The sequence below is a fragment of the Macadamia integrifolia genome, chromosome 6, assembly GCF_013358625.1.
Source record: "Macadamia integrifolia cultivar HAES 741 chromosome 6, SCU_Mint_v3, whole genome shotgun sequence".
Lineage (NCBI taxonomy): Eukaryota > Viridiplantae > Streptophyta > Magnoliopsida > Proteales > Proteaceae > Macadamia > Macadamia integrifolia.
In genome coordinates this window covers 36583805-36606885 of record NC_056562.1, presented here as the reverse complement: position 1 = coordinate 36606885, position 23081 = coordinate 36583805, and the positions used below count along the sequence as shown (strand labels likewise).

The following is a 23081-nucleotide window of genomic DNA, read 5'->3' as shown; positions in this document are numbered from 1 at the left end:
ATAATCTTAGATTTTGTAGACTTTCGAACATCAGTGCTATTTGATCCATCATGTATTAGTATGCATCCATGTAGACCATTTTTATTTTTATTTTATTTTATTTTATTTTTTACAGGGATGCAACACCAAATCTCTAATGAATCTTTCAGAGTCAGATGATTCGATCAATCGATTCTTGATAGATTCCAAAACGATTCAGAATAAAAGGAGACCAATCTCATTCCAAATTTTGAGTTCTTAAACCTTGGTTATGTTCGATAAATAAAGGTTAGATGTGTATGCGCATATACCTATATATGCTAGATTCATTTCATAATATGAATTAATTTGAGTTCGTACTGGGCCCAAGAAGACGCATGATAACTAAAACTCTGTCAAGAGACTAAGGAACACATTGAGAGAGTATAAATGAAGGCAACCATCCTCTGATCCGAGGTTGCTGGAATTGATGGGATGAAGAAATTAATCTCATTAATTTTCAGTGAGAAGTGGATAGATATTTTCAATTCACCTTCCAACCAGCCCCAAAGATCAGATCATATTCAGTTATTCTAATAACTTTCTTGCAGCAGGTAGGTAAAAAAAATTTGCACGTTCTACATTCCTTGGAACAGAGAGGGGCCCATAAGGAATCATATACAAATTTCAGGTCACATGGTACCACAAATTAGAGCAACCACTCTTCTTTGACAGATCCACCAGTCCTGGCAAGAATAAATACTAACAAACATACAATTTACAACAAATTATCTAGATCCATCCATTAAGCATGCAGCTGCAAGATAGTTATTTTCAGCCAACAAAGCATCTCTCATAAACAGTTGGAAATTCACTTTTTGTAAAACCAAGTCTCCAGAATCTCCTCTGTGCCTCTGGGATCATTTTTACATATCTTTGAGGTCATGTACAGGGAATAAGAAGGATCAAACAACATATTTAACAGACAATTTCTTCTAGTCCAAAAGATCAAATTCCATACAAACAATTTAAAGTACCATTAATTGTTTTTTTTTTTTTTTTTTTTTCAATGGAGGGCAGGAGTGGACCTTCTCTTAAGGTCTAGTTTAGGAGTGAAGAGAGAGACGCGTCAAACTTCAGTCATACATAATACTGAAAGATTAAAGCCAGCATGAAAGGAATGCCGCCCTCAATGCCACCACCCATCCACCTTCCCCAACAGCACAACTATCCCATTGCATACTTTTGAGTCCAGCTCCTTGCAGTTGTCTCATACTTGCTCCTGTCTGTCTTGTACATGTGAGCAATCTCCGGCACCAAAGGGTCATCAGGATTCGGATCCGTCAAAAGGGAGCAAATCGAGAGCAACACCTGAGATTAAAACAAGAATGTTTCTGACCAATTAAGAAAAAGTTCACTGCATTTACCAAGATCACTGCAACTCCAAATTTCCAAGCATGAGCACTCCAAAATAAAAATGAAAAGAACCTAAGGATTTTTTTTATTACTAATCCATAACCCAAGTATGACTGCACTTATTGAAAGCATTATCATGACAACAAGGCAAATCCCCTACAACTTCCTCCACCAAGGATATCACCATTCTAGGCGTGACAGTGGGCAGGGAGTAAAGGTTGGGTAACAGCCACACCTACCCCACTATCGGTTTCGTAAAGAGTCTAAGGACTTCCCCACCAAGTTATCAGGTAGGTCAGGCAGGTAAAGCATCAAGGAGAAGGAATTAAGGATTACCCCATTAGGGCTTTGGCTGTTGGGGTTTCCATTAAAATTTGGACCTTCAGGCTTCATGGATTTGGGCCGGGGAAATGGGTGATTAGAGGGGAAGTATATCATCTGGGACTTGAGTTAATATATGGATATGTGCATTTATTAACACACTTGCGAAATTACCTAATTACCCCTACCTAAACAGCCATATTGATAGACAGTACGGTGAGAACCCTTCATCCTTACCCACCTGTTTAGCTAGGCATGTAAGAAATCCTTACCCCTTAACCATTCAATGACAACAACGACAACGACGACAAACTCAGCCTTATCCCAATTTAATGGTGTCGGCTACATGGATCCAAACAAAGTACGCAAAACAGAGGTCCAAACAAAATAGGGGGAATGAAGAGATGAAGAAATGAGAGATGACAAATTAAAAATGAAAGTAAGAGGAAAGAGACACAGCCCAGCAAGTCAGGAGAATCTTAGCGAAATGCGGTTGGCTACTAATAATGTGTAAGGCAGGTAAACAGGTACCCGTTGCCAGCCCTACCCAGGTCACGAAAACCTTGTTCAAATGACCCTTTCAGTTTTTCCTTTTTCTGAAGATCTGATAGTTTGTGTGCAAGGCTTGATTTTTTGACCCAGGAATATATTTTCTTGTTCAGTCCTATATATAACTCAGGATATCAAATTTGGACTGTTCCTATTGTTACCAATCTATCAAAAACGGCATGTGCTAGATGTGAAAGTCACTGGAGAAGAACCTTAGAAATGGTCAAGGCTGGGCTCCACTGCTCCTTCAAGATGTCGAGGCAAATACTTCCATTGCTGTTAATATTTGGATGGAAAACCTTCGTCCTAAAAGCAACCTGCACAGTCCATTCAGAGTGAATAACAGAAGAGCTTAAACTAAAGTTGGCTTTCAATTTGGTACAATGTAAAATATAAACTATTAAATGAAGAAACTATACACACAATATAAAATAATTAGAATATGGTTGTCTACACTGTGGCCTATCTGGAGATCTTTTATCTGCCCTGTGGCAGCTTAGTTGGTTCCGAAATTTTGTGAACAGCATCACATTTAACTTGAGGTGAATTTCCGGCAGAAATCAAATTACCATGTGACACAATTGACAAGTCAATTTTAGCCAACATTTGCATGGCTAGACAAAAGGTTTGATACATGGTAGGCCAACGAACATGGTTTTTTACTATCCAACAGTTACAACTGCCTCATCAGTTTCTCCATCAATTTGACAGCTAAAAATACTAGGGAAGAAAAATTAACTGGATGTCATACATCTGAGATTAGCCGCAAAAGTTGACAAAGTTCAAAGATTGCTCCTCTTTATTATTACCAATGTGGTCAAATTGGAACACCACCCCCACCACATGGCAGATCTAAACCAGTAGATCTAGAGGACTTCTCATATATTGACATGAATCTTTACCTAACTAATTAACAGGAGCATATCTATTGCAGCTGTAGCTCATCCCTGAATGTAAACATAAAAAGCATATCAGGCCAAGGGATCATCTCCATCATATAATGCTTCTTATGAGAGAAGTTCTTTTGCTATGCTTGGGAAAAGAGAAAACCAAAGCAGGAACTTAAAGCCTGTAAACACTTGCAAAAGGCCAGATTGGACTAGTCCTTGTGAGCCCAAAACGATGCCAGCTGGTGCAAAGTTGTCAAAGACTCGAGTAGCCAGAAAAACAAGCTGGATTAAAGATGCAACTAACTTTACCTGTGAAGCTTCATACACGAGTCCAGGGATCAGATCCCATCTTCACCTGCTGACTTTTCAATCAAGTATGTGAAATTTACAGTATTGTGATTAGCAACTAGATTTGATTCAGTTCCACATCAATTTACTCAATTTTATAAAAGCAATTCAGTGCGCCTGGGAAGTCAATTGGCTAATTCTACAAGACAGTGACAACAGATTAATTGTAACCAGTGACAATGAATTCTCCACCAGCTACAGCAATGAAAGAGATTTTTAATTCTTGGGTAAGAGCTAACTTATACTGATGCAACAGAAAGAATTACATGTGGGCAGTATAATCAGCAAATGTAGGGACCTAAGGACGACCAACTCCAGAATGCAGATGTAATGCAACTACATACAGTATCCTGGTTTGTGCAAAAATTTGCTGTAAGAAATTAGTATACTAATTGTCTTGGTTATTTCTTCTTCTTTTTTTCTCTCAAGTATATTGAAACTTATAAAATGGATCTAAACGATACTTATCTTTTATTGCTGAACTGTTAATGAAGACTAGAGATTTACAGGACTTTACAGCAAATCAGTTAGAGGCGATAAATACTCCGTCCCAAATTACTACAGCATTTTAGCAATTAATTGAATATTCAAATAAAAAAAACCCATTACAAATTCAGCCCAAGAGATGCATCAGAGAAAAGCCCTTACCCTTAGGTGTTCTAGAATCTACATTAAAAACAGTATCTTATTTACTCTGAAATTCAACTGTTTCTACTTTTCTATTGCCCCTACTCAGAGAAAAGCCTTCAAGGAAGACAAGTACACCACTTCCTTCAAATATTAAGCATCATAACTAGTAAGAAAATAATCCAGAAGCACTTGCACCGACTAGAGAAGGATGTAATTGATGTGAGGCTACATTTTAAACATTCAGAAAGAGCTGGTAGAATTGGAGCAATACCTTTGGTGGTTTGAATGGATAATCTGGAGGAAAATGTATAGTAACCAAAAAGACACCCCCTGCATAGGGACTGTCAGGGGGACCCATGATAGTTGCTTGCCAATGAAACATGTCTTCAGCCACAGGGCCTGGAAGAAAGAAAAAAAATGCAGTTAGATGGATAAAATTATTAATGGAACAAATTTGATGTTTCAGAATCTTTCCCTAGTTGCTGGTCAAAATGGAGCATCTTTTCAAGTTTCAAAAGATAGGTTTGTTGGCGTAAAAGATCATAGTAATGTTTAATAATATTTTCTAGTCACTTGCAAAATGAGGGAGTTGCTCATGTATATTACAATATAAAGCTCTCAATATTGCATGAATAATCTGAAATCAGAACCAAAAGCAAGTGGTCTTCAATAAAGATATCAAACACAAGTCGAATTCAAATATTTCAGATGTGTATCAAGGGTCATGTACTCCTACATATATTTCAAGTATAAACTGTTATCATTATCCTTCATTTCAAGTTTACACTTAATTTGTTAATTTATTTTCCTCTGGTTATAAAGCACTGCCATGAGTCATTCTGTTTTTTAATTTTACATCTAATTTATTAATTTTTTTTGGAGTGGTTATAAAGCATTGTTGCGAGTCATTGATCATGAAACATTGGCTCTCACATAACCCAAAACAATTGACTTCTTTCCATTCTTCCCAATGACAAATAGTTTTCCATAAGCCTATGATCACGGCAGCTATCTTCATTGTCCTAAGTTCACCACAGATGCATGATGCATCCCTTTCATAGTGTCAAACACAAAGGCAACATGTTCTTATATTATTATTGGCAACCCCATGTATGTGAATGTTCCCTAGCAGGCTAGTACTAGCATGCATCTATAGCTACAGCATTCTCCATTATCCATTCTCATATAAAAGTTATTATAATTTAATAATAACAAACAGCTTCCTATGCACCACCAGCAATCAGCATGGATGAGACAATTTAAAACTAAACAATGAATTGCAAAACGAAACAATTCCGTTCTACCATAATCTGTATTCAGCAACTAAATCAAACACAACAAGAATAATATGTTTATTGTGCAAGTTCAACTTAGTAATAAAACAATGCAACAGTCTTACTTAGTTACTTCCAATATGGCCCATAATTCGAAGAATTTTTATAGACATTAAATCCGAAATAACGAGTAATAATAAATCCATTACCATTGCAACTATCTAGAATGCAAATCCAGGAGAACCTTGTCACTACAGGCGGCAGAAAAAAATTTCTACCCTTCTTAAAATGAGTTCAATTATTTTATACTTCAGAAAATTGGATATGAGGAATATGAGACACAAGCAATCTAACCTCCATCATAATCTACCATCTTCTTCAAGGTTGATGAAAGGAATCATCCAGGATTTTAATCTAAGAGAAATAACCACAAACATCTAACTTTCAGAATCACTACCATGCAATACAACTCAACTCAGCCTTTTCCTGATTAAATAAAGTTAGCTACATTCGACATTGTTTCAGATATTGTTTCAACATTCAACTTGATTTAAAGCTATGCTAGTTGTCAGACCAAAATCCATTCGTATCTTTTATAACAACTTCTTCCCAAATTCATTTTTGGACTACCCCTTCAACCTTCATTTTTGAACTTCTTTAATCTGCACCAGAATACTCATAACAGTGCACCCAATATGCTGAGTAGGCACAATAGCAACCATAAATCTAATGTATCGGGTTCACTACCTTCTGAGCCATCCATTTATGAAGATTTCACCGCTGCACAACAATTCTTGGAAACAAAATGTTTCAAATGGCATTAAAATTTTCAAATTTTCTTAACAATAGATCACATTCCAATCATATGTCATGCCTTGCATCTCACCTCGGCATTTGGAAAAGACTTGCACATTTGATTAGCAGAAATAAGGTTTAAATGCCAAGTGAAAATTCAAATTCTTTTAACATTTGATTTGATTGTAAACTAATTTGAAAGGAAAGATTTATACTAGATCTTGTAGATAACCCCAGTATTTCAGCAAAATTTAGGTAAATTTCAAATCTCAACATTTTGTTTATGATTTGAATCATGATCCAAATAGGGGATATCACTGGTATTCAAAATTATTCATATTCATAATGCCCGTGAGAAGGGATCCTTGAAAGACAGTCTCACTATAGTCAAGTCCATCTCAAAAAACAAAAATTGATCCACTTGACCAATATAAAAAATAGGTTGCTTTTCAAAGAGTACTGATGGAGGGAATCCTGGAGAGAACTCAAAGTTGTAGGGGAGGGAGAGTAATCGCACAAGAGAGGGGAGGATGGAGAGAATCAAACACAGCCAAGGGGCTGCCAAGCCACACAGGCACACGCTCAAACCAAACTCAGTTCGTCTTCTATTATGTCCAGTATGTTGGTTACAAGCATATAAATAGGAAAAGTAAAATACTCTTTAACATGAAAACAAATCCTACAAGGAAACAAGGTCTAAACCAACTCTAACTATGTCCTACGTATCCCACCACTTTGGACATAAAAGACTAAAAAAAAAAATCCCATAACATTAATAAAAGTTCCTAATATCCTACTAGACTCCAAAACTCAAATATGGATCCGGTTCATCTCTGTCTGGATACCCAGATGGGTTTGGATTGGTCCACGGGTGTGCACCTGCATCAAATACTTGCATGTTAATCGAAGTATAAGCCATCCCATTTGAATTGCTCTTACAAACACATAGGCTTGTGAAATGCACATGATCAGCATAGTAAGGTCCTCAGCAAAGGCAATATGAATGTCAAATAATATGAAAAAAAATTAATAGAAACAAAGAGGATAAAGTTTTTTAGTCCAGCAGATCTCTATAGAATGACACAAATATCTGCCACATGGCAGGTTCGATAGAGCTGAAATTTTGTGTTAAGATAGACCCGAAGTTACCTTTCTAAAAAGAAATAGATGGGGCTCAAAATACAAGGGAATATCCAATACATGGGAGAGTACATGGTATGGTTTTATCTAAATTTATAATTTGACATATAGCCAATCTTGATAAAATCCAGGGTTCGGATCGCTTATAGGCCCACCCAATTAACAAATCCAAGTATTAACAGGGAGCGGCGGACTTGTAAATAAACAGACTATTAGAAGGGTTGTTTGGTAGGTAATATGGGCAGGCATATAGAAGGGATTTCTAATTAAAGACCAAGTGTAGATTAGGTACTAAAATAAGTTAAGGATGGAGTAAGATAGAGGATGCAAGGGAAAGGATTTTTGGGAAAGAAGGAAAAATTGGTTTTGAATAAAAATATGACTCAAGGTCATCATCAAACTCATGATATCTCCATACCGCCAGTAAGTACTCTCAATAAGGTGTCTTCATTTCTGTACTCAGTATCCAAATTCAATGCGCTATCACTACCTCAATGCAATTCAGTATTAGAGTATTACATGAAGGAATAAATTCAAGAGTGATAGAACCAGACGAGAAGCGGAAACCAAACCACGTTTCAAGTGGGCAACTCACCCTTTTGGCATTCGATCGACCAGAAAATCTAACGGAAGATTATTATCTCCAAGGCCTGCTTGAATCAATCGATCAACACCCAAATAACCAGCCCTAGAATAGGCTTTAATTTTCTGAATCTGAACCTCCAGCAGAAGGTGAGCCATTCTTAAAAAGGTCGTATCTCACAGCAGGGATAAATTTATGGGGTGATATTATAGGGTTTTGGTTGCACAGGAGGGCTTCCTTATACCCAAACCACAGAATGGGACTATAATAGTGGGGCTTGATCCAACGAGAGGTGGACTGCAACTACATGGAGAAGAAAAGAATGAACACCGTAAGAAGGAAAAGGAAAGAAAAGCAGGAGACAAAAGAATAAAAGAGAGGAGGAAACCACAGCCAACATGCTGCCTACGCCACGCAGGCACAGTCAAACACAACCAAACTTTAAATTCTCTTTCAAATCTACTCTATCTTTTTTTGGTTAAATGAATCTACTCTATCAATCAATGGAAATCCTTACATATATAATTCTATTAACACAAAGAATTTCTACAATATAGAAACTACAAATAGACTCTTCTCAAAGTACGCAACTAATGTATCTAACTTCTACCAAAATAAATAGAACACTAGAATATTAATCCCAAATTAAGGCCAAAATATTTTACCGGACCGGCACTAAATTTGGTCTTAGTTCTCGGTCTAGGCTCCCATCGGGTTCGATACGGCCCACTAAAGTGTTACTACATCAAACCTAGACCATGATAAAACCTGCTATGAATACCACAATACATAAGTTTCATGGAAATGCTGAATTTCCACTTATAGAAAGCTCCACCAGCTTGCACTTAGTAACTAAACTCATGAATGAGGATGATCTCCCAAATCTGAAATAGAATTTCGCGGGCAGAAGTCAGTCCGTCATATGCAATAATCTGTTTCCTCTCAGTAACAGTGCTACATGCAACACCAATGCTCCATCGAGACTTCGCAATTATTACCAACGAGGATGCACATGGGAAAGGGGGAAAAAATTAAGAATCACTAAGACAAATCGCGCTCTAATTACTGGAACCTTCCAAATCTGTGGATAAAATACTGTTGCTTCCTCTTTTCATGTGGTAGGGAATTCTGTGCTAGCTTTTCAAACCCAAAATAAAGAAAAATAGCAAAAAAGCACTGCAGCATCAAAAGAGCTAAAGCCACGCCTCACGATCTTGCTCTCTTTCAAAACCATAGTTGACGGATACTTTGCATCAAAATTTACTGTTTGAGAGAAAAAAAGTCTACGAATACCACAACTCAGTAATTCCTCTGACGACACTATCAGGTACAAATATCTATCTAATTGATTCCCTCCTAAGAACACTGGCTACATAATTCGACAGAATTACCGCAGGGAGAGTTATAAAACAAGCAATAAACTCAATTCGATAAGGTAATTTAATTTATCTAACAACAGCGGACAGCCACAATCGGCATGAATTCTATACACAATAATTATAGGACAACAAAAAAAATTATAACGACGATGATAACCATGACAACGATGATACCAACAACATGAAAATTCTTAAGAACGCCAACAGATCGAGCTCCGAAAGACACCCTAAACTACAGAACTCGGAATCAAGAAGAGAGAGAGAGAGAGATCATCCATACGTTTTAAGATGAAAAATTATACCTGCGCTGCAAGATGTAGGAGGATCTTTTTGGAGATCCTTGAGTTCTTTCAAGATCCGCTTGGAAGCCATCGCGTAATCCTATGGAAACCCTAGATCGTCTCAGATAGAGAAGAGAGATGAAGAAGAAGAAAAATATGGAAAAACACAAGGAGAAGGTGATGGAAAGCGTGTTGGAGTGAGGGTATATACCTGACAATTTCGATCCTCCTTCCCTTCCCTTTCCTTTTACTTTTCTTCTCCTTCTTCTTCTTCGATTGCTGGAATTGGAAAAATTGGGTTTCCAATGGAATATTGACATTTAAACCAGATCTGCTTTCTCAACACTCAATCTCGACCCCCTCATTGGCCACTCTTTCTGTGGCCCCACTATTAATATAATAATAACAATTTTGGAATTTGAAAATGGCAAAGGACCGGCCGGTTCACCCAGCTGATTGTCCTCTGAACTCCTCGACCCGGCTTCCTAGCCGGTTTATGGTTGTAATATGCATGATTAAAGTTTGGACTTAGGACCTGCTTCTACCTAAAAAATTAAATTAGGGCCTGCTTTCTTTCTTTCACTCATGACGAAAAGATTCTTTGAAAAAAAAAGACAAATGATGAAAAGAGATTCTCTTTAGCCATAGAAATCTTTTTTTTCATTTTTTTTATCTACTATCGTATCGAGTAGTAACAGGTCTTGCTAATCGATTGGGTGTTAGTAAGGTTAATGATCACCTATTCTTATACACATACACTCACTTACATATGCATATAATATGATCCAATCCTACAACCTATTCCCTTGGATGTCGACTCTTCTTCAAGCCAAAGCTATATCATTAGGCTAAGCTCGTGTTCATTTATTTTGGAAATCCAATAATAACATTTTTATAAAAAAAAAATTTTAAAAATAGCAACAAATCACTATGGTTGAGGAGTGAAAATATTATGCTTAAAATTAAAAAAAGAGAAAAATACAATTATTTTAAACATAGGATCTAATTATCTGATTTGATCGAACCAGGGTGTTTGAAACTTTCATCAATAGAAAATGATGATTAATGATGAAACTCCTTGTTTCATGAGTCTAATCATATTATCATATCTCATGGATGAAGAAATTTTCTCTTCATCCCAAATGACAACTTTCACCTTAATAAAGTCAAGGGAAGAGAATCCTACTTGGGGCCAGAGTAATTTTTCTAATCTAAGTGGCTGAGAGAATGAAAAGAAGTGAATAAAAGATTTTAAAAAATGGATCTGAAGAGCGCAGGCTAATCTAGCAGTGTGTTCAATATTTTTTCAAAAGTTAAACACAAAGATGTGACCTGAATTCATAATATATTACAGGAAAAAGTTGTTTCCAGGACTCAATCAGTTTTTGCCACGTGGAAAAATTATATGACTATATCGGATGGATTACTTGTCCAATTATATATATGACAATAGTGCACGGCTCAATTAATTTTTGCCACATGTAAGATAATATAACACTCATTATATTCTCGACCCTTATTCCAAACTTTTTTTCCTAGGGAAGTCTCTCTCTCTCTCTCTCTCTCTCTCTCTCTCTCTCTCTCTCATGGGATAATGCATTCTTTTTTGCATGCGTGTGTATCTCGCCATATTGTACTGTAATGTCAGCCCCATAAATAGTTGATGGAGCAAATCAAACTTTGTGGCAATCTCACGGTTCTGTAGTGTATCAATGTATAAAGAAAACAGAATAATATTGAGTCAAAGTCTTATAAATCATCAATGATTTCCATAATTCATCAAAAAAAAAGAAATTGTAGTAAAAATATAGAAATGGTTTCCATCATTGCAACAGTCATCGATTCACAGAGGGTCTAACTCCATAGAGGAATTTAGCCAAATGGTCATACTTGTTATCGACAACGTTTTTCTAGCTAGTAAGGAAGTCATATTGGAAATTACAGTCCAGAAAGTGTATAATGTTATTTTAAGAAAGTTGTCATTGTAAATTTATTTATTTTTTATCTTTTTTTGTGTTGAATATCATTGTAAATAAACCATTAGTAACAATATTGAGGAAAATCATCCTAACTAAACAGTGGGGCGTACATTGATACACTCTTTTCTATTCTGCCCATGTGAAGGTTACGCTAGCAGTTCCTCTCTCTATTATCTTCTCTTATCCCCCTAACCATTTTTATTTGTAGGTTCTTCATGCCGCTAGCCCAAAGAATCCTCTCTATAATTATAAATAAAAGCTAACATATAAAATCTACAAAATAAACCTGAAAGACAAGGGAGATCACTTCACCCTATTTCCTACCATATATATCATTTAAAGACCAAAAACAATTCTAGTTTTGATTTTCAAATAAATTTGCTCAAGTCAAGAAGGCCAAGAGATTAGTACCCAAAAAAAGATGAATTAAAATTAGGCCAGAAAGTTTCCACTTACCCTTGCCAGTAGTTGGTAATTTTGTATATATAGATTCACTAATCACTGTTTAGGTGTTGCTTGACCCACAATGAGAAAGACCAAAATGCCGCAATGAAATGATCCATTAAATAACTTTCATGAGGTTATGTTCTGTCTTTTCCACAGGTTTTGTCCTCATATCATTGCCATTTGTACTTTATACTTAAATTAAAGAGGGGTTAATCAATCCTTCTGTTGCACATGAAATCATATCAAATTTATCATTTATCTTAAGACGTCCATTATATCATTTCAAACACTTAATTTGAAAGTATAGTTGTGTATAGTTCATTCTCTTTAACCACGATTTAGAGTTGAGATCTTCACGAGGTTGGATGCCTGAGAGCCACAAAATATTAAACTTGAGCAGATGAGGTATCAAATATATGTTAAATAAATTGTGAATCCAAAATTTTAAGATCATGGATGAAAGACTAAGGCTACATTTGGTATGAATTTTTGAAATGCATTATCGACCTAGAATGTATATCGAATGTAGCTTAGAGAGTTACAAACCTTTTAAGGCACATATGTGGGGGGAAACTAATTTTAGGGCATCAAATGAAGTGGTTCACATCCTTGGTCTATTGTGACTCAGGCATTTTAATTGGTTTTGATTTTATGATGACCTTGTATTTTTTTTTAGGATAATTTACAGCGTCACCCCTTGGAGAATGTCACTATTAAAGAGACACCCCCAGCATAATACGAAATTGTTCTCAGACCCCCTACTGGCAGTCTCTATTACGGAATATACCCTAAATGCTGAGATATAATTTTTTTTTAAATTCTAAAATACCCTTATAAAGGTGAAGTACTTAGTTCCATCGTCATCATCCCTAGATCATTGTGCTCCACCTCTCCTCTTCCAAACATGAATTCTATTTCAACTTTTTTTATTTTTTTTTCAAATCAAGTTGCAAGTCTAATAGGCGTATAAGAATTGCCGGCGGGCGGCGGGAGTATAAAAGTCAGACAGGGCGGCTGGTTTGCCCAGGGTCACAGAAAGATGGTAAGGTACTAGGGGGGTCCTGGCCATGAGGGACTGCAACTGGCTACGCTAAAGCTCAGGCAGTGGATTTGCGGAAGGAATGATCAGTTTAGTACTTAAGTTCGGCCTTAGTACAGGGGAGAGAGAGAGAGAGAGAGAGATTGTGGCAAGGCGAACCACAAATCCCATTTGTGTCTTGCCGCGTCGCTCCCGTACGATCAAAAGGCTCCATAGCTCCTAAGTAGAGAAAATTAAAGGCTGGTCTAGTTGGCTCCTGCGCGAACCATCAAGAGTTGTTCTCACCACCAATAAAAATAAGCTTCTGAGATTCAGGCGAATGCCGAGAACATCCCCAGTGTCACAATCGATTGTCTTTTAGTTGTCTTCGATAGCCGGAAAACTTTCATTAGACTCGGAAAGTACCAACTCCTCCCTATTCAACTTGTTATCGCCGCCTGCAGGTTTAGAGAAAGAAGAAATTGTTGGATTTACAGAAATTCTTACCGATTTCGTTCTCCTCATCTTCACCTGTTCCGGCTACGATTTCTCTTCCTTTTCTTCCTCTAATTTCTTCGTTTTCCTCGAAGACTTAAACACAGACCACAATGATGATCTGCCACGACTCAGGTCAGGAGTTGGTGCTACGGCGTCCTTATCGGAAAGTCTCCATCGGATGAAGTTGAAGTTGTTGGATCTGGAACATTGGAAGGCAGGCTCACTGTCGATTAGATTTGAAACGCGTCCGACGGCTCCGATCCTAGCTCCAAACTTTGGATTATCCATAGAGGAGGAGTGAGAAAAGGAAGAAAACGATGAGAAAGAAGAAGTACAGCACGCGCAAGGGCGCACGTCAGCACAGTTGGGGCAGAATTGGAGGAGACCATCTCTGAGGCAAAGAGGGCAAACTCCCATGGTTTGTATTACTCAGGTTGTGACTTTGCAGTACAAAATCATTCCTCTTGGTTCAGAGGATGGTATCATGATAAGGTTCATTCCAATTTTCAAGAACCCAAATCAAAACATTAAAAATGGATCTTTCATGAAAAACTGTCAAACCTCACAACCATTTGTATTCCTCAGAACCATCCTCGACGAATGCTTTTCACATTTCCATCTCTCTTCTTCGTCCATTGTGGAATACAAATTTCAGAATGTTCTTCATCGGTCGACATTGTGGGGCGAAGAGGAGGAGGACAGAATTTACAATTTAGGGTCATGTATTTTAATCAAAAGGGTAATAGTGTCATTTTAAATTCTCACTTAATTGTGACTGAAAGAAGGGGTCTAAGTCTAATTTAGTGAAACATAATGGGTGATCTTATAATTATAGCATTCTTTAGGGTGTGATGTTGTAAATGCCCTTTTTTTTTTATAGGACTAGCTCTTAGTATTAAAATTCTCACCCTTAAGTAAGAGATCTTGAAATGCCAGACCTTGGGTGTCTTGAGAGAAAAAAACAACCAATTGATTGTAAGGGTTAGGACAGCTTATCGTAAAAGGTCTAGCCTAATGGGCAAGGGTTCTCTGAGTCTACAACGTACTATATGCCTAGTCACAAATAATAGTTTTATTTTATTTTTTTCTCTAAAATAAAATAAATGAAAATTTCATATATCTCTAGGCGTACAGTACATGTGGGTTCAGAGACACTTTTCCTATATTTTAGATATTCTAACCAGTCAGGCCTCGGTTGGACCTGATCTCAATCAGCCCAAACCCACATCCAAGACAACTTGGGGAGAGAGAGAGAGCAATTTAACATGCCCACGGTAAGAACCTTTCTAGACACCCACTTTCTTTTTTCACATGATATAAGTGTCTAATTCAATCAAATGCCCATTATATTAGCATGTATCTCAAGCCATTATAGTGCACTTTTCTATTTCATAAAATTTTTTAAGTTTTATTTTGCTACTTACAAAATATGTTTAAAGAGACTTCGGGATCTATTTATCTAGAAAATTTATGTCTCATCTCTCATCTGAACTACCACATGGCAGATATTTATGTCGTTAAAGAAACAAGCCGTTTAGGAATCAAGCGCTCTCTTTTTTTTGGGTACCCAAAGTATAAAATACTTTATTTATCATTTATCAAAAGGCATATGGATAGCAACAAAGCATACAACAGCTTCCGGTAGAAGAGACATAGCTCATCTGGTTAGATTATGGGCTTCAGAATTTGCCTCACGCTTCACATAAGCAACTAGAGACAGATTGAAAACTTAGATATAAGTTTTTTTGTTTCTCTTATTCGATTCAGGAGCTACTCATTCATTCGCATCTAAGAGATTTGTAGAGAAACTTGGGATGTCACCCAGGATCCTAGACCATGGAATGATTGTTAGTATGCCTACTGGTAAAGTTGCACAGTTGAAGGAAGTGTATGGGTCGTGCCCAGTGGAAATTAGTGGGAAGAATCTTGATGCGCAACTCATTAAGTTTAATATGCAGAATTTTGATGTTATATTGGGTATGGATTGGTTGTCGGCTCATCGAGCTAATGTGATATGTGCGGAAAAGCTGATTAGGGTGACAGATGACGAAGGGAAAGAATTGGTATACCGAGCAGATACAATGAAAAGAGTGAGGAAGGTCCTTGTCTCCGCTCTTCAAGCGGTAAAGTTGCTAGGAAGTGGATGTCATGGTTACTTGGCATCGGTACTTGATGTTGATGCAAGGATTACACCTCTAGAAGAGGTAAAGGTGGTTAAAGAGTTTCTCGATGTTTTCCCAGATGATCTGATGCATTTACCACCCAATAGAGAGTTGGAGTTTGCCATAGACTTGACTCCTGGAGCAGCTCCGGTATCTAAGGCTCCATACAGGATGGCACCAGCTGAATTGAAGGAATTGCAGATGTAGTTGCAGGAATTATTAGAAAAGGGGTTTATTCGCCCAAGTGTTTCACCTTGGGGTGCCCCGGTGTTGTTTGTCAAGAAGAAAGATGGCAGTTTGCGTATGTGCCTAGATTACCGGGAGTTGAATAAGTTAACCATTAAGAACCGGTATCCATTGCCACGCATTGATGATTTATTTGATCAGTTGCAAGGAGCCAGAGTATTTTCAAAGATAGACCTTCGGTCCAGCTATTATCAGCTCAAGATAAAGAGCAGTGATATACCCAAAACAACATTTAGGACTCGATACGGTCACTATAAGTTCCTAGTGTTATCTTTCGGGTTAACCAATGCACCGGCAGCATTCATGGATCTGATGAATCGAGTATTTCAGGATGTGCTCGACAAATGGGTAATTGTTTTTATTGACGATATCTTTATATACTCCAAGACCGAAGAGGAGCACACTCAACACTTGAGAATGGTGTTACAGAGGTTGAGAGATCAACAGTTGTTTGCCAAGTACAGCAAGTGTGAATTCTGGCTTGAACAAGTTGGATTCCTGGGGCACGTAGTGTCTAAAGCCGGAATCGAAGTAGATCCTGCTAAGGTGAAAGTAGTAGTGGAATGGGAAAGCCCCAAGAATGTTACCGAAATTAGAAGCTTCTTGGGTTTGGCTGGATACTACCGTCGCTTTATTGAGAATTTTGCTCGGATCTCAGCACCAATGACCAAGTTGACTAAAAAGGGTGTGAAATTTGACTGGGCAGAGGAATGTGAGAAGAGCTTCCAGGAATTGAAAGGAAGGCTGGTGACTGCCCCTGTGTTGACTATTCCTGAAGGCACAGGTGGAATGACAGTTTATACCGATGCTTTCAAAGTTGGTTTGGGTTGTGTTCTCATGCAACGCGGTAAGGTAATAGCGTATGCATCCCGACAACTAAAGGAGTATGAGAAGAATTACCCCACTCATGACTTGGAACTAGCTGCAGTCATTTTTGCCCTTAAGATCTGGCGACATTATTTGTATGGGGAGAAGTGCGAGATATACAGTGATCACAAAAGCCTGAAGTACTTCTTCACCCAGAAGGATTTGAACATGAGACAGAGAAGATGGCTTGAACTCATGAAGGATTATGACTGCAACATTCAGTATCATCCCGGCAAGGCAAATGTAGTGGCAGATGCATTGAGTCGGAAGACATAGACTGTGTCGCTCTCATACTTAGCAGTCAGCTCACCACTCGTGCAAGAGGCGATGCTAATGGATGAAACCCTCTTGTATGAAGGGGCAACCTTAGAGCTTGAACCTCAGCCAGAAAACCTTAAATGGTTGACCGTATCCTTGATGGCTCTACAGGTGCATCCGGCAATTAGGCAAGAGGTGATAATGAAGCAACCTTTGGATCCTGAATTACAGCGGATCAGAGTTAAGGTTCAAGATCAAACAATGAACGACCCAGATTTTGCTTTAGCCAGTGATGGGGCATTGATGTTTCGAGACAGATTGTGTGTACCCGATGATTTGGATATACAAGACAAGATAGTGCGAGAAGCATATAGCTCCGAGTACTCACTTCACCCAGGAAGTACCAAGATGTACAAAGACCTCAAGCAAAGTTACTGGTGGCCAAACATGAAAGTCACCATAGCTTTGTATATGGCGACTTGTCTTACCTACCAGAAAGTAAAAGCTGAGAGGCATCGACCTTATGGTACTCTTCAGCCACTCCCAGTACCAGAATGGAAGTGGGAAAGGATTACGATGGACTTCATCACCGGACTACCAAGTACACCTAAGGGAATGGACGCGATATGGGTGATCATTGATCGGCTCACCAAGACTGCTCATTTCATTCCTATCAAGACCAAGTTCTCCATGGCCAAACTAGCAAAACTTTACATGGACAATATAGTGCGCTTACATGGAGTGCCAGTGAGCATTGTTTCGGATAGGGACCCAAGGTTCACTTCCAGATTTTGGAAAAGCTTACAGCGTGCCTTGGGATCACAGCTGAATTTGAGTACAGCTTTTCACCCCCAGACGGATGGTCAGTCGGAGCGAACCATACAGATATTAGAAGACATGCTCAGGGCATGTACAATGGAGATGAGTGGCAGTTGGGAAGAATATATACATCTTATGGAGTTTGCATATAACAACAGTTACCAAGCTACAATTGAGATGGCTCCCTATGAGGCGTTATATGGCAGAAAGTGCAGAACTCCTTTGTTCTGGGATGAGGTAGGTGAACATCGAATGTTAGGACCTGAGATGATACAAATGACTTGTGACAAAGTCGACGTTATTAGAGAACGGATTAAAGCAGCTCAGTCCCGTCAAAAAGAGCTATGCGGACACCCGCAGGAAAGATATAGAATTTCAGCCAGGAGAAAAGGTGTTTCTCAAGATCTCTCCTACTAAAGGGTTGCAAAGGTTTCATAGAAAGGGGAAGTTGAGCTCGAGATACATTGGACCATTTGAGATCTTATCCCGGGTTGGCTCAGTAGCCTACATGCTTGCTCTGCCACCTTCACTTGGGGATGTTCACAATGTATTCCATGTATCCATGTTGAAGAGATACGTGCATGATCCATCTCATGTACTACCCGTGGAACCAGAGTACCTAGAAGCTGATATGACCTACATAGAATAGCCAGCTGAAATTTTGGACCTGAAGGTGAAAACCCTTCGCAGCCGCTCCATTTCCTATGTAAAGGTGCGATGGGCTGGTCACTCACTTGAAGAAGCATCTTGGGAGGTAGAGGATGAAATGTGAGCCAAGTACCCTCATCTTTTTTACTAACCAGGTACGCAATTTCGAGGACGAAATTTTTCAGAAGGGGGGGTAATGTAATACCCTACTTTTTAAACCCGGTCTGATTTCGCAGTTGAACCGGTTTAACCATGCAGGAACCAAACCAAAGGGAGTTAGAGCTGGTTCCTTATGGGCTATGATGGCACGGGTGACCTTAAACACCGGCTGGCCCGACAAGTCCGAGCCAGTGCCAGAAGAGACGGGAGTGCCCAAGCCGTGTACATGCACCTACCATAAGGTTATGTACGGATAAATCAGGTATTATATCTATATTTAAAGGTATATACGTATGCTACATCGTATGCCAGGGGTGGGGTTCACGCCGAGGCCCGAACCCTGTCAAAATCCTAAGTTTGGCCCTCAGGTGGGTAGGACAAGTGGGTGCACCCACCCACCTAAGTGACCCATCCATGTGCACTATTCACTTAATTAGAAATTGTATATATAGCTTTATGTTTTTCTTTTCTTTCCATTTATGTCACCCGTACGTTGGTTAGAATAGTAAAGAGGAGAGAGAAAAGAAAGGGAAGAAGAAAGGAAGAGGAAGAAAAGAGGGATTTCAGCGGTGTCGAAGCTCGATCTTCCCATTCCGGCGCTGGGAGAGTGATCTTCAACTCTAGATCTACAGTTAGAGGTAAGAAAAGTTGGGTTTTGTGAACATTCACCATACCCAAGCTTTAAAACCCTTGATTCGAGCATGGTTTCTTGAGATCTTGTAAATCCCCTTTGAAATGATGAATCTAAGGTTTAATAGATGATCTATGTGTTGATCTTGAAGGATTTGAAGAGGTATTGATAAGGTGGAAGGAGCATTGTGAGTTTGAAGTGATTGGAGGGTTTGAAGTCGATTTGAGCAAAGAAGGTAAGATGATTTCCCATCACTTGAATCTAACCTAGACCTAGGTTAGAACCATCCTATAGGACCTTGAAGGTGTGAAGAATGGGTTGGGAAAAGCCCCATTTGAATCCCCAAAGAATGGAGAAAGTTGGGAAGAAATAGGGTGATTCCCGCCAAGACCGGTGGGTACAACCGGTGGGCCCCTACCCGCCTGTGGGTACCCACCTGAGAAGGCAGGGGGCCTTCAGGCCCAACCGGCGGGTACAATCGGCGGGCCATACCGGCGGGTAGGGACCCGCCGGTCCCAACCGGTGGGCCAGACTACCCACCTGTCTGACCCACCCGTGTGGCCCCGAGGGTGATCCTTATGTCCGATTGAACCCAAATCGGATGTGTGACCTTCTTTTGACGTTCTAAACATGATTTTGTCATCGGATTTCATTAATTTTGATCCTAAAATGGTGAAGTACTAACCCCGCTCAATTATGTTAGGTTCACCAAATCCTATCCGATTCGCACTGGATCTCACCCGTACCGAACGGGAATCCTTGTACGCTACAAGTAAGTGGGGAGAGGACGCTTGGCCTTGTTTCAAGGCATTGTTTGGCATTCATTTAATTATATCTAGTCTAGTCATGCCATCATGAATATGCTATGTAGATTAGTCATTCCTCACATTGTTATGCATATGTGCTATGTTTACTTTCTAAATGCAAATTGAATGAGATGTTTATATGTTGAATGTGGACATCATGGTGCATAATGCATTGATAGACTAGATACCGTAGTCGGCTTGGAAACGAGTGCATTGGTGGCCCGTGGAATGGGACATGGAGGCATTATGCAATCGTACTATTGTCATATAGGAGCATGCGGTATTAGGATTTTCACCATCCCGTGCTACGACCCTTCCCAATAGGGGTTAAGGTGTTGGGTTATCATTTGGGGGGAAGCAGTGGTCGCGGTCGTCGGGTCACTGTGGCGGTTAGACATAACGCCCGACGGGTCATGTAGGACAGCCGGCAACCCCGGTGGTACATTCAAGAGGGCCAATCGTACTGCTTTTAAATTGCTGGAGTCAGCACCTTTATTTTCAGTCATTTACATTTCTGTTGAGAGCCGATGGACGGCATTGTCTTTACTTTTCTGAGTACTCACGGTGGGCCTTCTCCGACAGCCCTATGGGCGTATCACGGGAGGGAGTTCGCGGCTCGTACCCGGAGTATACGCGCACTGTGGTTGTAGTAGCACTAAAACTGAGGACTTAGTAATGTTGCTTAGGTGGATGTGATTTAAAATGTATAGCATGGCATGTAGTGCATATGATGTGTTGTGATGTGTGGACTGCTGTGAGGTCCATCTTTCTACTTACTGAGCTAGTGAGCTCATCCCACGTATACGCCCCTTTTTAGATGATTTTGCAGGTCATACATCTGAGGAGCACGGGGTGGGTCCCACAGTCGAGTTTCCTGAAGAGGACTGGTGGACCCCTGAGGAGTTAGAGCACGGCACTGACTGCTCGTGCGAGAGTTGTGCTGCGGGACAGCACTTCTGAGGCCGAGCTGAGCTCTACTATGTGATGCCGAGCTGGGCTCAACCTTTGATGCCGAGCTGAGCTCAAGCCTTGACACCGAGCCGAGCTGTGTACTCTGATTGTTTTGGTGGATTCCCTTATGTACTTGATATTTGAACTTTATTTTTATTGTGTAAATATCATGCCTTCGGGCCCAAATGTATATAATTATTGTATCACTATTCGGGTATCAAGTATTATGGGATTATTCATAGGTAAAACTTAGTCTTCTGCTGATCTGATGAGTTTATTTTAGTGTGTGTATGCTGTGGTGGAATACAGTATCTGATGATCCTGGCAGGTTTGGGTTAACCGGCGTTAACTCGGTCACTGGCCCGGTTCAGTGTGAACGGGGTGTGACATTTACACTCATTTACTGTCACAATTCGACACCGTCTACAACCTTTTGATTTTGACTTTAGTGAGAACGATTGCTTCACTCAACAAAGCGAGAATGTTGCACTTATGATGGAGGACAAGATTAGATATAATAAACTTATAATATTTATTTGGGTTGCCATAAATGGAATTGCACTCCTAATATTCCAATTCCAGAGGCCCGACCAAGACTGACCCGATCGATTGATACCATTGTTGTTTTATGGTTGTCCTTGTTGGCAACCCGACCACGTGGCGGTGATGACGTGATCAGTTTGGGTGACGAGAATGAAAATGATGACATGACAGTGTCCAGTATCATCGATGAGATAACAAAGCCGCTTAGTATGTATGGAGTGGTTTAATACATCATTAATAGGCGGTGCGGGTTTGTGGGTCAAAACTAGAAAAATTAACCTATTTATGCTTGGGGGCATTTTTGGTATTGAAAATGATATTTTTTGAAGATTGGTTCTTCATGAAAAAGATATATTGTAATTTACCTAGTCCATTGCATTTGATTTCGTCACATTCTGATACCGTATGAAAAAGTTATGACATTTGTAGCAATCGAGGGCAGTTACGACATTGAAGATGACTTTTTTAAAGGAAGTGTTCTGTATGTAACAATACGACAAAAATCCAATCTTTCCAACGGTTCTGATTTCATTGCGTTCCGATTCTTTATGAGAAAGTTGCATCATTGGAAAATTCTAGGGACATTTTGGTCTTTTATATGACTGAGCCAGATGATTAAGTCTTGAGGAAAGTCATAGAGCGTCCAGTTATGGTTCCAACGCACTTCGTTTTATCTCGATCAGATATCGTATGAAAAAAGTATAAGTGTTTCCGTGAAGTCGGTTCGAAAATCCGAACTAGAAAATCAACAGATGCTCTCGGTATTGGGTGAATTTTTCGAATTTTAATTTTGAAAATTTAGGGGTTTTTGTGTAATTTCAAGGTTTTAAAGGTCTGAGTTGATAAGGGGTTTTTGGCATTAAAGTTTATAGAAGCAGGGGCTTATGTGTATATAAGAGTATCAGATGGATCCTTAATACACGGCTCAGATTGAGCCACGTCTATCAGATTCCGATCTGACGGTTCGTACAAGAGCTTGCGTTGAAGATGCTTATCCGAGGCTTCTCATTGGTGGAGTGTATTAGATATGATGGTATGGCGCTACACCATATAGCATTGACTAGTGTGTGTCGTATGTGCATCATCACCAAAGTTTAGATTCCAATCCCTTAGATCTGAATCAAGTATATCTTATAGATCCAGATCTAATGGTCTATAAATGATTCTCCTTTATGGGTTAAGCCGACATAGATCCGGAATATACGCTGATGTAGCCAATCCGTGGTCGACAACACTTCTGACTATATTAGCGCCTACGTCATGATGACATCATCGAGATTCAAATCTAATGGTTTGGATCTATTGTCCGTTGGTTCAATCGGACGGCTTAGATTATAAGATCTTTTATATAAGATCTACAATCAGATTTCACCCCTGCTACGTGCGCCGCCAGTGTAGCCTACGCCACCCCTACGAAGATTCCATTCAGGCTATCTCATTGCTCCAACTTCAAATGGTCATATCTCCCTCATTTTAACTTGGATT

General features: G+C 39.3%; 1 protein-coding gene across 2 annotated transcripts; it reads right to left on the bottom strand.

Moving 5' to 3' along the window:
* Window positions 1–735: 735 nt before the first annotated feature.
* Window positions 736–9916, bottom strand: LOC122081132 (ubiquitin-conjugating enzyme E2-17 kDa). Of its 2 annotated transcripts, XM_042648117.1 has the most exons (5): window positions 9776–9916; window positions 9586–9664; window positions 4384–4511; window positions 2457–2561; window positions 736–1329 (listed from the first exon to the last, which is right to left on the bottom strand). In XM_042648117.1, exons 2-5 carry the CDS (start codon window positions 9653–9655, stop codon window positions 1186–1188), a joined length of 447 nt encoding a protein of 148 aa, XP_042504051.1. In that variant the 5' UTR covers window positions 9656–9664; window positions 9776–9916; the 3' UTR covers window positions 736–1185. The 2 variants fall into 2 exon arrangements, with proteins under 2 accessions (XP_042504051.1, XP_042504052.1); XM_042648118.1 differs by lacking the exon at window positions 9776–9916 and having other exon boundaries at window positions 9586–9769.
* Window positions 9917–23081: the final 13165 nt, after the last annotated feature.